Source organism: Neodiprion pinetum, chromosome 3 (genome assembly GCF_021155775.2).
Source record: "Neodiprion pinetum isolate iyNeoPine1 chromosome 3, iyNeoPine1.2, whole genome shotgun sequence".
NCBI lineage: Eukaryota > Metazoa > Arthropoda > Insecta > Hymenoptera > Diprionidae > Neodiprion > Neodiprion pinetum.
Window position 1 is genome coordinate 32,414,578 of NC_060234.1, and position 16,374 is coordinate 32,430,951.

The following is a 16,374-nucleotide window of genomic DNA, read 5'->3' on the forward strand; positions in this document are numbered from 1 at the left end:
GCGCAGTTGTTTAGATACTCTATAAAGCGAAAGGGTTCGCCGATGGCGGGACCGAAGAACTAAAGGTGGGAAATGGCTGGGTGGTAAATCAGTAAGCCCGGTTTCTTTATGTTTCGTTTTTCTATTTTATTTACTTTGACCGTCGCCACTTTCTCACCTAGGTATCGCACATCGCGAGGTGTACGTGGATGTATACATAGGCAAACCCATACCTAGATGCTATACCCGTACGTATTGCCACGGTTCTCTGGCGGTGATTCTCTTGATCTTAACACATTGAACGACTTCGGAAGGTGCCACAATAAAACGGGCTACAAGAATCTTTTTCTCTTCACACATTCGGTGATTTCACGCAGCCGTGTCTGCCGGAATTTCGGGGAGGAAGCACGGAGGAGAAAGAAGTAAGGGATGGTAAAAAAGTAAAGAAAAGAAGAGAGACGGCCGTCATATTTTATTATTTTTTATCACTCCTTATTGCCGCACGTATTATTATACAGCGAAATTGACGCAATGTGATATTGAAACCATTACGAAAATTCCTTCGTAAAATCGTCCCGTGGGGAAAAATAATACCGTCGTTGATTTTTATTCGGCAGTAAACGGATGCCTTAGGGTCAGGTTGGGTTAACTAACTTGTACTCGAATCATTTTTTATATATATATATATGCATGTATATTATTCCAACACTACGGGTGCGACACTTTAATACTCATCAAAATAATAACAGACCGGTCGATTTGGTGCACGTTGTGTGGGCAGCCAACTAAGAATACAAGTTCCATGTTCACGTGATAGATTGATATTTGATGTACCTACATGTCGGATAGAAATGGCTTCCTCATTTAACCATATCGAACGAAGCTCCGCTGATGATATTAATTACATAATTACCAATGCAATTACCAGCAAGCCTGCCTGCGAACACGAAGCGAACCTCCGCTGATCGGTCAAACCGTAACTTTTTAATGTGTAAAAAATCGGATCCAAGTTCGTTTCGATTATCACGGTCGCTTTATAACGCGGTATAAAGAAGCTCCACACAAACCAAAATCTGTGGCTGATTGCTCAGACCGATTTCGGTTGAAAATTATCGCAACGGACGGCTGAAATTATAGCGGTTACATTTATCAACACGTTATGGTCGGTCTTTACTGTGAAATAACTCAACAACGCTACAGTCGATTACGCGGAGATCCATCGTGAAGTCGAAAACTATCAGTCTAAGCTAACCGTCAACGGTTAATCGCGATTTCACGACGGTATATCTTACATCCACTTTCATCCGAAAAAACTGATTGCTGAAAAACAGTGTGATTACAGAGTGAGAAGGAGAAGTGTCGTCGGTAGAAAGAACTTTACGAGTGATAAAAAAATACTGAGAGAGTTTAATAACGGATTTGCTGAATTATGTGTGCACCTAATTTTTTTTTTATACATGGCAGAACGGTTCTTTGTATTCCGTATATACATTCTAAACTTTTTTAGGGTGTGAAGCACTACCTGCAATTATAAACTTGTTGGTATTCGCGCAGCTGAATAATGAATTGTTCTTTTTTCTCGAAACAGGTGCGCTCTCGCAATCACAGTTTCCGGTCTTTACAATCTACGCCCAGAAGAGCTGCTTGAGCGTGAAACCGTGCGAAAGAGCATGGTGCATCGACAGGGTGCAAGGTCATCGTCTCCAGGGTCATACGAAGCGCAACGTGGCCGCATCATCGAGACAGCATTGCCTGGAGTTGTGCCTCGGAGAGAGAGAATTCCTTTGTCGGTAAGTGGGCGTTTCACGGAATTACGTAAATTATTCTAATTTGTGGGTCATTGATCGTTACGCGTTAAACAAACCGAGTCCGTTTCTTCGAGGAATAGAAAGGTGCCTCTAGATTTGCGTAGGAAGCTGCGTCGGCGTAAAAACATGAACGGACGATAAGCATTTATTCTTAAACACTGCGTTTCAACTTTCTTTCAACGTTCGTTTTTGTTTTTCACAATGAGATTATTAATAGAACGAATAAAAAGCACGGGGAGTGATGAAAAGGGTTTTGAAATTAATCTCAGTTTTGATCCGGAGCAGAGTTTCGCGGGGCGAGAAATATTCCGCACGGTCTCGGATTTTGCAAATTTCCGACGGTAAAAGTGAAAAATTACGCGACGTTCTGACAGGAACGGCGATCAAGGGTGCATAAGCTGCGAAATAAATTAGACCTTCCAAATCTAATGAATTGGTAATTTATGAACCGCGAGCGGCGTGTCCTACGGGGTCGGTTGGTTGTCCCGGAATCTTCATTTGTCAACGCTCCCGAGAGTTCAGAATTTCCCCCTTTTTTTTCACACTTCCCGTGACTACATGTAGCCGCTCCATTGTGTGTACGCTTGATAATAAACGAGAAAAAAATGAAACTTTGCGAGAGCACCCCGGTTTTTTTTTCTCTTCCTTTTTTCTCCCGTCTTTCTTCCGCAGCTACTCTTCTGTTTCTTTTCTTTTTTTTTTATTTCTTCTTCATTCTTGTTACGCTGTGAATCGGCCAAAAGAAAAATAGCTTTGTATAATGACTAAAGTTGCGAAGAGTTCGTGCATAGATATTCACCTCCCGATCAAAGTACAAATTTTATGTGCCGCGTTACAGGCCATTGGCGAAAGCTAAAATCCCTCCGGTGTAGGTACTATAGGTCAAAATCGCGCACGTCAAATTGCTGCGGCAAATCTCTGGGGAGTCAGACGCGTTAGTACTGTTGCACACTGACGTTCGATGCAGGAAATACGTTACAGCGGGAGCTTTATCTACTGTCCAGTCCCACATTGCCGACCGCATACTTTGTCCCCCCATTTCACTGTTTTCCATATTCACATAACGCATATGGATTATGCGTCACGGGTGTCACGATTAAGCATCGAGATTCGCAGAATTTTTAATACCACCGGGATAAGTGACCCGGAATTACGATTCGAGGAGCGCTGAGCGAGGAGAGAAAAAAAATAATATGGATCTCAATGTCGCAATTTGTATCTCGAGTTGAGTTGTACAGGTATATTACTATTTTCAACAAAAGTTTAAAAATTCTGAAACCCCTAGTTTTGGCGATTTGCGCTGTTTTCCGCGTTCAGCGCATGCAACATTACAAAGCGTGTCTGCTAGATGCGCCCCGAGCTCCGAGGTGCGTGCGCGGAGATTAGACGGAATTAGAAGTAAAGCGAGCTGGCCCAGGAAGCGGGAAAGTGGCGTAGTGTAGACGGAAGTTGTATGCAACGAGGAAACACACGCGACTCGAGAGTTTAGTCGTAGCTGGGGCGGAAGACGGAGGTGCAGGAAGGCTGTGTTGACTTCGCGTGTCGCCCGTGGAGCCCGGAGCGGTAGAAACCGGAAGTGGGCCCGGGAAACTGTCGCCCCCGGGGGTTTCGAGTCGAGATGATACCGAAAGGTCATGGAAAGGTCATTGCGGTAACGAAAGCTGGAACGGGGGAGGGGGGCATAGAGGAGTGAGATAATCAAGTGGCTTCTCGATTACGTAACAATGCCGCCCGCGAATTGTGCGTGCGAATGCGAAGCTGGTGCTACGGAGGATCGCGAGGAACGTAGCCACCGAGGATAGCCAGCTGGTTCAGGAACTCGGAGCGTGCAGTTCGCATTAACATTCTATGGGAACGGGATCTTCTTCGCCTGCGATTCACCACCGGCGGGTGCCCTTCTCTTCCTCTTCTCTTATCCTCCTACTCGCGTCGTCGCTCTAACCAGAGTTTCTCCAACGTTCGCTGTATACGCTCTTCGGACGACCAAAGCCGCTTCCTTTACTTCCTGGACTATTTCTTCTTCTTCTTCTTCTTCTTCTTCTTCTTCTTCTTCTTCTTCTTCTTCTGCTTCTTCTCCTCCTTCTCCCCATCCTCGGCACGGTGTGGAACAGCTTGCGGTTTTTCACCCGGTAACCCGCCTCGTTTCGTGGACTACGCCTTTGGCGTTCGCCTTCCCGTTTCACCTCCCGTATGTACACAGACTTAGCGATAAGAGTTTCCCTCGCGCCGCCTCCCCGTCTAACGCGAGTAAGGAGGCTGCACGTTGTTGTTACATGTGATATCCTCTTCGACTCCGCGTAGGTCGGTATACCTTTATGGCGCTAAATTAGTGTAGTAGACTATTATGCCATTTTCTAGCCTCGTACGAGTCGCCGAAAGGGTTTACGAGCATGCTGCAGATTTTTATTACGCTCAGACCCGGGACGAGGAGCACCGGATAGGTACTTACTTACCTTCTATACACGGTTACTTTATTGCGCTCGCAAAACACGCGCTGCAACAGCTCCAGCGCCACCAACCGGCACAACTAGAAGCCAGTTCTCGGCTAAGATTTATCTATCTCACTTTTCTATATCCTTTCAAGGGATTCGCCGCGGTACAATATCCGGTATCAAACCTCATATCACGCTCGATTATTAGACTTTAAATGAATCCCTTTCTCTCCCCCTCTCTCACTCTCTATCTTAAACCAGTCACGGATTGATTGTACGTATCGGCTTCTACACGTTTTGTAATTACGGAAACAGTTAGCTCCGATCATCGTGAATTGAGTCATACAAGAGCGGCAATAAATATTAATACAGTTAGTCTGGAACGTGCACCTCCGCAACGGAGCAAAGTTATAATGCGGGATCGAATCTGGTGGGCAGGTATTCAATTTCAACAGTAACCGACTGATTCTTAAATTTTTTAAACAGACGTGAACCGACAGCGAGAAGATAAGTCTCATGACAAAGCCGCGCGGACGTAACACCCTATCCAAATTTTATATACGGCGAGAATCGAATGCAGATACTGCTATAGATTCTGCATGACTTATCGTTGTGGAATAAAAAAGAAAATTATTTCTACATTATTGAATTAAATAATTTCATTAGTTTCATTTTTTATAACTTTTTGTCTCACCTTGAATATTTTCAAACTCTCAACATACTTGCAATTTTCCTAATACCTAATCACGTTCATACGCAAGATATTTGCGATTTTCGAAAGCTGTAGGCTATTTTTATTTCGGAATCATACGGCGATAAAAAAAAAAAAATATTTCAATGGTGAAAAAATTTGAGAACGTTTCAAGGTGAACAACGAAGCAGGGTTGTAGAATTCTTAATGAAAATATAACATATCAACTATTAAATTTAATTTCTTAATGAAAATTTTGTCCATTAAAAAAATAAATTCAGTGGTTAATGATAATACAAGCAATTGAAAACATTAATTTAAAGGTTTGTGCAAATTCTTCCCGTTAAAAAATTTAATACATTATTTACAACTTTGCAACGGAATTGTTTTAACTTGTAGTTGAAACGTGTAAAAGGACGCTAAAACTTTTCTGAATTTAATACTCGAAAATTTTCTAAGCCACGGCGAATTTTCTCTCTTTGTTGTTGCTGCCGGTGCACAAAAAGTATCAAGTTTGACGAAGCAGGCGGAAAAAGTGTCTTACCGTCACAGCCAATTGGAATGTGAGATGTGACGGCGACGCATTCGGTAATTTTTCGTTCTCTTTGACGAGGGAATATGTAACATAATACGTGGAGAATGAAAGTTTTAATCCCGGTTAGAATATCTACAGCCCCAAACGTACACCCCGAACATACACATATCACTCAGCGTAATAAATTTGTTGCGTCAGATAGTTATGCCGCTTACAGTTATGCTTCAATCAATTACAATAATGTAATATAATCATAGCAAGGTCCCGCGGCGCGAAGCAATATAATGAGCTCTCTAATGAGAGGGTATGAAACAAGGGATGGGCATGCATAGCCCAGGCGTACCGAGATCGTGTCGAGTCGATACACATGGACGAGGGCACGTAACTCACACACGTGGGTGCGGTGTAAGGACCGATCTCGGAGGGACGGCGAGCCGCGGTAATGGCGGTGCTGGCGGGTCGGCCGCGTGTGCGGATAAGAACGGCGCCGAAGTGAAGATTATCTCTGTGTCACGCGACCGAAGCCGGCAAGCCTACGAGTGTCGGCTGTGTAGAGGCGAACGGATGCGTAAGGACTGATCCTGCGGCGTACGAAACCTCCTGCGTGCTCGGCCGGAAGACCGGAGGGGTTGTATACTTCTAATCATCCTCCGACGATTACTTTGCTAATTTCTTACTAGTTCCTAATTACACGCCACTTATCGTCGGATGTTTCTATATGAATGACGGGTCGAGTCATTCCCTACGAATTAACCGATTAGTGTAATATACGTGTATCCTATTTTGTTGTTTACTTCGTGGTTCACTCTGTTATTACTCGGTTCGAGAAGAGCATGACAATTCTCACGCTCGATCGATATCCCGGAGGGTTTCAATTGTTGAACATTTCGTAATCAGTCGACGGTCGACGTGCACGCGCGATATTGAAATTATTCTTCCCGAAAGAATGCTTACGTCTGCTGCGACGTTTCAACTTTCGTTGGAAAATTGACTCTGTCGAGAATCGCTAATTACGGAGTAAAGATTTTTCGCAAAAGAAGGTATACCGTTTAATACTCAAGTCGTTTCCATTTCAAGCAGTGTCTCAATATTGGAAACTGTCGGTAAAAATTTTAATAAATATGTACATACTTGTCGCGGGATAAAAATCCGTGAGGCAATTTTCATCATCTTTCCGATGAACCGCGGCTCGAATTTTAGATTGAAAACATAACTTGTATGCATGAAGGGAGGAAAGAAAAGGAAATTTGTTCTTTTTGATTCAAATTTATCACCATCGTGTATTTATGTAATCATAAGTTGTTATTCTTGTGAGATTTTGATTTTTCTGATCCTTTCAAACAATAACGACTTGGCTGAAGAATATGTATTATGTATACAGTGGCATAAGAGGTAGGTAGGTGATATCTTGGAAGCGGATATCTGCGGTCTTTGCGAATTTTCCAGCTGAAATATTAGCTTGTAATTCGTGGAGTCGGTATTAAATTCTGAGATGGCTCGATAAACAAATTTTCCACCTAAAATTTTGCTGCAAAGCAAACATACGAGAGATGGGAAACTCAGCTCAATATTAATATCTAACTTTGTGCTGCCGCACACTTCGCTGACAGTATAAAATTTCAGTACCGCAAGTGGCGTGATTTTCAACGGTTATAAAATATGAAATCATTTTTGATTATGATACCGCCGCAATTATATTTCGACTAAACTGTATCATGAAATCACATCCTTCGTGCCAGGATTGGTTTAAAGGTAAGAATTGCATAAGTTACGTACCACGATAATAGCCAGTCAAAGAAGTGAATTTTCATTCAGGGTTTGTTTGATCCAACTGAATTGATAATCTGACACAAAAAATCATCTTGTACAGATTCTCTCACGGAAGAAAAATACGCTGTTTGAATTTATTTCTGAACTGCAGAGCAATTTCCGTATCATCGTTTCTTTTTCCTTCTTTGCATACGTTTAAGAGATAAAAAACGTTGGGTTTCGCCTCTGAGCAGAAGGCACGAATTCAGCAACGATCGCTTCGAGATAATAATTTACGCTTGTTTCGAATCAGCGTCGATGCCAAAGACGGTACACGCACCTGATCTGGCTATTCCGTTGAAAACTTTTCGAACTGAGTAATTCGTTCTGGGTCGTAATACTTGTTTACCACCTTCAGGTACACGTGTATAATTTATTTGACGAAACGGCATTGGCGCAAACAGTTTTATGTTCTCTACACAGGCTCGAAACTGAGATCAAAGATTGCAGAGATAGTTTAAATCTCTGACATGTGCATTAGGTCGAGAACAGGCGTTAACGTTACTTGGACAAGTGTAAAAAGTTTTCGAATCCATTTTTCGATGTTGAATTTACATATTCGATAGCACGGCGTTGTATGAGAATGCAGTCCGTTCTGAAAATACCTTAAAAAGTTCTCGACCCATAAATAAAATTTCGCGATCTTGGAAAAATCACGTGTGATTTTGTAAAATCAGTTTCGCGAATCGTAACATTATAAATTGAATTCGTTGCAAGGCGATATTTGAAGAAAAGTTGAGACACTCGTCCAAAAGAGGTCGGTCCTACGTTCCGATTTCCAGATATTTAATTAAATTCCCTGACTCATCCCGGTTTCAAAGTTTGTAGTAACTCCGGGTACAGTAATTGCTAATCGCGAACCATTCGCAACGGTAATATCGATTTACGCGACTGCAAAATACCAGTGTTGGCTGTATGCTGCGATAGGTTGAACCCGCACCGATTCACATGCACGGCTATTGCCGCAAGGAACAAAATGTCACGTTATTCTATCACCTGGCGTAATAAAATGGCGAAGCAAGCGTGGTATACGTAGACCGTAGTCTGGGTAGGAAGGAAAGCAGAGATCAGCAGGTCGTGAGTTATAACAGGGAGAACGCGGACTCATCCCGCCGCCCCTTCTGGGCCAGCGGCGTTCGGGTTCATCCTGCTCTTCCGAATCGCTGGTTCATTAAGCGTTTAGACGTCGGCTACACGGTACGGGCAGATATTCAGGTGAACGTACGACGGGTCGAAGGGGGTAGAAACGCGCCTCCGTGGTCGAAAGTTCCCCGCAGAAAGGGAGGGGTTAATAGGTGGGGCAAATGGGACGCGGGACGGGGGGAAGGGCAGGGTAGCTCGGAGAATGGATAGGGTGTTCGCGTGGGCGGCTCGCCGCGAAAAGGTTTTAGCGCCGCCGAGCACAAAGTAATCAATCACCCGGGAGTTGTTTAATCCTCGGCAATAACTTATGCACCGTTGTATCGTCGCGGGACCGGGCACGTTGACTTTCCGACCTGTCTTCTAGCTTCGTCGATAATCTTCGACTGCGCCATCGGCGACCTCCCGGCACAAACGACATCTCACGTGCCTTTGTACGTCGAAGCTGACAGGAGCGATGAAAAATTTGGCAAACATCCTATTTTTCCCTTCGTGCGAAGATCTTTGCTTCGATGCTACGGTTCACGCGGTATAAAATTGCCGGATAAGTTAACGAGCCACTTACATTTTGTTGAGAACGTTCTTCGTCGCCAGTTGCGTTCAATTTCAGTCGCCGATGGAACTTCACTTGTTATAACGTGAAAATTGCAAATTCAATTCACTTTCGATTTTAATTTCAAATTATCGTACAACGATCGTAAATTACACCTTGGCACAACCGAAGTTGGAGCGATACTGACTGATTTGAAACAAAATATTACCATCTGACGTTGTAAATATGTACCGGTGCGCTCTGCGTTAAGGTTGAGTGTTTACATTCCTCGAGGGACTTATTCGCAGGCTATGTTTACCGCATGTGTATAGACTAGGGTTTAAGAGATACTTAATTGTAGACGGAAACTGACCGACGATCCGCTCGGTTATAAGACATTGGTTTCTACGTCGATCTCACGATTACCATGATTGACAAAATTCGCTCGGTGTTGAAGAGTTTTCCATTTTATTCGTCAAACTTGACGAACCGAATAATCGTCCGTTTTCCCACAATCGTATATCACCGAAATTATTTCCGGAGTCAGAAGGATGATCATCCGTTATACGACTCAACGGGCTATCCTCGTTTATACAGACGTAGAGTATGAAACGGTTTTTGCCGATACTTTGACAGTTTTTTCGCTCCGTCCCCGATGGAACCGCAGCCCTGCTGAACGGTGCAGAAATATCATCGATTTCGAGGATTAATTCTCTCGCGACAGAGATTCCGTAAGAATAGGTTACAGGGATGGGGCAGGCGTATACTTTTTCCTCGGTATATGAAAAGCAATTGACTCGGATCGGCAGGCCTGGGCAGAGCGCTAGGCGTGTCCTCCTCCGGGTCTCGCTGATCGTTTGAGGGGAACTAACTCGTCGCTCGTAAGACATAAATATTCACTTTCGTCGAAGGCGTTGCCCCGGCCAGCAATCAATTTCGTAGGGCGACAGTAGAGCGCCGGCAAACGAAATTTGTAGCGAACCGTGCGGGAGGGTCGCCGTACGTGACATTGGTAAAGAGGGAAAATATAAAAAGAACAATCGGAGGCAGGGAGGGAAAGGGAAAGGGCGGCACTCGGAGAGCGATAAAAAGACAGCGACGGAGGAAGAAGAGAGAAAGAGGGAGAGGAGCCGAGAAGTATAGAGACAGGCATCGGTCGATCGAACCGATTTATCACCGCCGAGATGCAATCGGGTTTACTCTCCTTCGCTGCTGGCGCTCGACTGTCGATAATGCCGAACGGATCACGATCCGATTCCAGGTATATCCGCAGCGTACAACCACCCCGCGCCATCTTCTTCTATATATCGCGCACCAGATGCATACCTAATAAAGTAGCCGCATCCGGCCTTGCGGATGAACAAGCGCATCGCTGCGCAGCGCAGGGACGATTCTTGCCGAAGAAGAGTCCGCGGATCCGAAAGAAGAGTGCCGCAGCATCCGGCTTCGACCGTAGAGAGAGTCCGCGGAACGAGAAAAAACTCGCTCGGATTTCTCAAAAACCGCTCCATACAAACTGAGTAGTCGAGTAAATTTTCAATTTGAGCGTAAGGTAGAACGAGCGGATTCCGTGGTTAGCATAGCGCCACAATTAAGACTGCGCAAGACAGCGATATTATATACATATTTGCTGCTTTCTGTAAATTCATACAATGGACAGTTTTTGCACTCGCACCGCTTCAGACTCTTGAGATAAATTATTCGCTGTATAGAGACGGGGTTGTGCACACCTTGTACCGAGGCCTTTGCCATCGGATGAGCGTAGCTCGGTAGTGCGTGAGAGGTGACGATGGCATTGTTATCTATTATCATTACCGCGTATCGAGACACAGTGTCCGCCAAAGCGAACACGGTTCTGGTTTAAGCCATACACGTATCCGTAACCGTGGGTAATTCGTCATTAGGTACGTAAGTTAGAAAATGATAACCGAGTTTGTTGATGTTGAAAATCGGAACCCTCGTCGTTCGTTCCAGGTGTTGGTAGAAGCGTTTAATCCCTGATACATTATTAAATGTACAAACGGAAGCATTGTACCTTGTGACCTGAAAGCCACGGTACTGTACGGTACACGGTACGAAAGGGCATATCTTCGCGGAATCGGTCCGATCTTCGGAAATTATCTTATGGTACCTGAAGTCTAATTGAATCTGTTTGATAAGCGTGACCGAAAGCTTCCAACCGAAAAACGATTGTCTTATGATACGACTCCAGGCGTTTATTGGCGACCTTTGGAACTCGGTGGTTGATATTCTACGAGATACGATAATTTACATACCAGTGAATTCGATCTGCCAAATATTCAAAACGATACACTTGAACGTTCCGTATATAATGTTTTAATTAGCAATTTTTCCAAGGCATTGTGTACGAAGGTTTGACAAATCCTTGGAAAAATCCTCCCACCGTGTTACAAACATCCTGATTACGCGCGGCTTTGCAAGTTCGAATGATACCGAGGCTGATATGATCACCTCAAGCCCGAAACGGTGTAGGCATGACATGACTGATTTATTGCGAATACCGGGTAGAGAGCGGCGGCAGGTGGAGGCGCAAAGGAAGCTGCTGCCGAGGGATTCGAATAGTATAGACGGAGGTGTGTAACAATCCGACGAATGCCGAGGTGCACGAGCTGCTGCCGGGTTCGACGCTCGGCCGGTCTTCTGGGATATCTCTGCAACGTAGGTACAGCGAAGAGAAGCTGGGAGGATGAGGCGATCTCCGTTTGATGTAAAAATGGCAAAACAACTGCGGTTTTGCTGGGCGGAGGAGTATTGCGGCGCCGGCACCGCGCATTATGATATCAACAACAGCTAACGCCGGCCGCAAGCTCACTTGGCACAGGGTGGCTGCGCTAGTCGCCCATTGCTGAGCTCCAAACGAGTTGGAAAACTCCGCCCTGGGTCACGGTGGCTCGGTTCTCACCCGAGTGCGAAGCCTTTTCGAGCTTTTAGGATATACCCTGGGGGGGAATTTCACTTCCACGTCTTGATTCCCGCCGTCGAGATGACCGCGGTATAAGTTACGCAGAGGACCAGAAATTATATGGATCAAGGCAAGGGTGGGTGGGGGTGGGAGGGGGGGGGGGGTGTCGACCGCGGATCCATATCGGCGATGCCAGTGACGTAACACACCCGAGGATATTAATTCCCGACACCTCGCCACTTGAGTGCTCGTTATACCCGGTAGAAAATGGAAACACCTGGGGCGACACGACCCGTGCACCAGTCGTGTGTCACACTGGTTAAGACCCCCGGGCTAATTTCGTCTGATCGATAAAGCAAACAAATTTCTGACACTAGGATGGGACGCGTGTCTTACGGCGTTTGCCCTACGCCATTTCCCGTATTTATTTCATACCGCTAAACGATGATTTACCATCGGTCTGCAGTCGAGGGATGTATGAAACGGCGCGTCAAAGCATTAAGCCTGGACCTATACAACGCGGGAAGAACTCCTAGATGTCGAAAATTTCATGAAATATCTCTACAAGCGAAGTAGACCTGTGATGATTTGGCGGGGGATTCTTACCGTTTGTGACTTGCGATTTGTGCCGATTACACTTTGGTATTTGGATTTTTCACGATTATTGTCTCAGTGTGTGCGGCTGACATAAGAAATTAGTTTTAAATATTGTTCAACATTTTGCTCTTCATGTTCGTTACATCTCAAGTGACGAGAAAACTGTATTGAAAAATAAGGTATTTGTGAACTTGGGGAAAACAGTTTGCGTCACTGTAAGTCTAAGAATCTCGAATAGGAATATCGACACACTATTCGAGTCAGAAAAACAAAGATATAAAAAATTACTGATTTTGAATTTTATTTAGACTAAATGATGGGAAAATGCGAACATATGAGAATAAAAATCACATTCAGGACTGTACCAAAACTCGTTTCACCGTATACACGGTACACTCGCAATCACACGCGCGAAGGTTAGCAAACGTTTGAGAGAGATCAAGCTTTCGGAACGCTCGAAGTTGCGTGAAAGCACCTACGGCTGGTCCAATCTTGTACATAAGTACCGTAATAAAAGTGGGTAATGATAGCTGGGAGTCGCTACAATGATATCATCTGGGCCAAGAGACCGAGGGCAAAATTCTTCTTGTCCGAGATATTGCGAACCGCGAGAACGCTTTAGGTACGCGGCGGTATTGTACAGTAAGCTCTCACGTGCAAGAAAAGCCAGCGAATGATCGGCTGAAGTACCGTGAAATAGTACCTCGTAGACAATAGATTGGTATCGGTTAATGGATCGATCCAAGCGGTGTTTTTATCGGTCTTTGTTATAGTCCGTCCTCCTCTTCCAATTCTGTTTAAATTAATTCGATATATTTTTCTTATTCAAAGGTTTTTTTTTTTTTTTCTATTTCATTTTCTTTCTCTTCACCTCCAGACTATTCGGACATTAGACGATTCGCGAGACCTCTTCAGAGAATTGAACAGATCGTGTTATTCGCAGGAGAATTTTGCGGCGGTAGACATAACAAATGAATAGGTCGGCCAATCGCCGGGGAACGGAGCTTCACCCCTACGGCTGCGAATAATTTTGCAACCTGTGTGGGTGGATGTGTATAGCATGTATAGCAGACTTCGAAGAATGTAATGAACGGACTTAACGCTGCTTGAATTTTTTAGAACTTGTAAAAAGGTTGCATTAACAATTGACCAGTACGCTGTTCGCCGGAAATTATACGTGCGCACACGTATAGGTGGTTCCGACGAGATGGCGTTTCGAATTCTTCGCCGTATATAAACGGCTCTTGAACGGCGCGATCTCCTCTGGGAATTTTGCCAGTAGAAGGAAGAGGGGTGCACTTAGGAACGCAACGCTTGTGTATCATACGTGTATCGATAAATTTGTACCAGACGTAAAATCTCCGGAGAGTACTGGGATGCTCGTTATTAATATAATACACGTTGTATTTTCAGCTGCGGATATAATTATACCGCGAATCGGTAATTAGATACAGAGTAGCCACTTAAGCAGCGCGTTAATTTTAGAGGAAAGTTTATTCGGTACGATATTTTGCTGTCAATATAGTGATATAGGGACTCGTGGAGACGCGCGATGGCGTGACCGGGTAATTATGTCCCCGCACTCTTTTCATCTCTCGACGTTCTCGCGTCTGTGTTTGTTTCTCGATCGAAGATCCTGCACGCCGCGGTGCTCCCGGGAGGAGTGAGAAAGAGTTGTCAGTCGCGGCCATACAGCGAATATAGTGATATACAACATAATATCCCCGGCGTATCCAATTATTAGTTATTATCTTTGATATGTATAGACGGGCGCAGGACGTACACTAAATTACTTATCATTTCAGAGGTGGGTAATTGATAGGTCTTTGTTTTTCTCGATTTAAAAGAGACCGGCGAAGAGAACCTTTTGTCTCGCATTCGGTCTACCTTATCGTTAATAGGTAGGTACCTACCATTTTGCAAATTGGCCTTGCGCGGCGAAACGAAGTTGAGCATTCCTTGTTCGGCGGGAAACACGCCTCGCGTTGAAAAATACGTAAGTATTTGATTGTCGATGGTGTATAGAGTGAAACGCGGGGAGCTATAAGTTACGGGTAAGTTCGTTAAAGCGATGGATATGGGCATGGCGTACGTTAGATCCGCAGACAGAGCGAGCGTAACTAGCCGTAACTATAAATGACACCGGGAGTGGTATCCAGATTGCGATGTGGGTATCGTCGTCTCGAGGATTATAGATACACGGTGCGACCGCACCATCGAGTAAAGGCCGGGTGGTGCCGGTCGGGTGATAAATTCGCTCCTATTATAATGGAGGATCCCCCCGTACGTATGTATACATATATATATATGCAGGAGCACTAACGGCGGTAGCGAAACTTTACAAGACGATGGAGTGAGTTACGAGCGCGTGTATACATGCGCCGCGATAACGGATGTGTCGTGGCATTGCGTTACGCAGAATGTCACCAACCGCAGCCACACACCGAGGAAGGAAGATTACCGTGTGCTCAGACGGCGAGACAGGTCCTCCCGCAGCCCGTCAGATCCTTGCTACCGCATGTTTATATCCAGGTATTGTGTCCGCGGCGTTTCCGCGCTGCAGCAGCGCCGTCAAAGAAAAGCCAACCCGGCGTCACCGGCGAGTCCTGCAAGGAGTCGGACACCGGTCAGCGAGAATCGCCGCGCCGGCTCAAATAACTTGGGAATAATGCGGAGATTGGGGACCAAGTTAGCGCTTTCCGAGGACGGACAATATATCGTTGGTTAGCCATTACCCAGGACCATTAGATAGCCGGCACGTCCAGATAACGAGCATTAGTCGGCGTGCAACGGGCGGGTTAACTCCGAACGGGCCACGTACACCGATCGTACCCTGCAGTGCCTCTCGTCTGCTGTAACGCAGCTGTACTTAGCCGTACTTTGTCCGTACCGAGGCCCCGCACGGTCGGTTCGTCCTTATAGCGACGGATTATGCCTGAACGTAATCGCAGGGACTCATCTCGCGTTCTTCGAGTGGCAGCGACTCCGCCTGCAACATTGAACGTCGCGCGTTGTTTGGTTTGCAAGAATGTATTATTCGTCGCTTTCGGACAAGGGAAACCTCCCGGACGTTGAAAATTTCAATGCACACAGGACGTACGCGACATCAAGTATGTACCCGGACGACGCTCTATGTCCTGTCTCTTCAATCTGAAACTATAAAGATGCGCGGTGATATGAAGCTTCTTCAGGAGTCGGCGTCATGCGTTCGCGGAATTTATACCGGTATACTTCGGTATGAAACACCCCCACGCTACTACTTTTTCACCGTAATGGTCATATCGATTGAAACCGTCTCCCTAGACGAGCCGAGGAACACGAGAACACGGACGATGATCTTGAAACTCCGTCGTCGGCATGATCACCGATTAGCCAGGACCTTTTTGTTCCTGCGTGCGTCAGTTGAATTGCCATTTCGTATTTACCTCAGGGTTCTTGGAGATTCCTGAGTAAATCTGAAGGAGGGAATCGCAGCTAAAGCAGGAGATAAGCGACGTCGTTTTCCCCTCTTTGGCTGCTCACCCTGCTACAGTGCATTTCTGGGTGCGCGTAGGCTACCCACACGTGTAGATCCCGTGCTCCCGAGACCGCCACGCGTTCGCATGATCGGGTACGGGTACCGCGCTACCGTGCGTGATAGCCGTACCGTTTTCTCCGATTCCATTTACATAATTCCTTCGCAAGGACCAAAGGAGTCCCTGCAGAGTTCGCTCAAAGTACAAGGAACGCATGTTAAGCCCGAGCATAGGCGATTTGATTTGGTTCTTTCAAAGAGAGTTGGACGAGGCGAGTCGTTACCGCAATGTGCCCAGTTATCCAGACTCTCCGAGCTACTTGTGTCAGGCGGTGGTACAATATCCGTAAATACGTAAGCACCATTACTCGCACGCATTCGGACGTAAATACGTATCCGTATTACAACGATGCG

At 45.5% G+C, this 16,374-nt stretch overlaps 2 protein-coding genes across 11 annotated transcripts in view; one reads left to right on the top strand and one right to left on the bottom strand.

Moving 5' to 3' along the window:
• Positions 1 to 16,374, bottom strand: part of Atg16 (Autophagy-related 16) — a 237,960-nt gene that overhangs the window by 89,882 nt on the left and 131,704 nt on the right. The gene's annotated exons all lie outside the window — the stretch shown is intronic.
• neo (neyo) overlaps positions 1 to 16,374 on the top strand; it is a 94,564-nt gene that overhangs the window by 63,499 nt on the left and 14,691 nt on the right. For both annotated transcript variants that reach the window (XM_046618039.2, XM_046618040.2), the window contains exon 3: positions 1,568 to 1,769. In XM_046618039.2, coding sequence (XP_046473995.1) covers positions 1,568 to 1,769 — 202 coding nt within the window. The remainder of the gene's footprint in view (positions 1 to 1,567; positions 1,770 to 16,374) is intronic.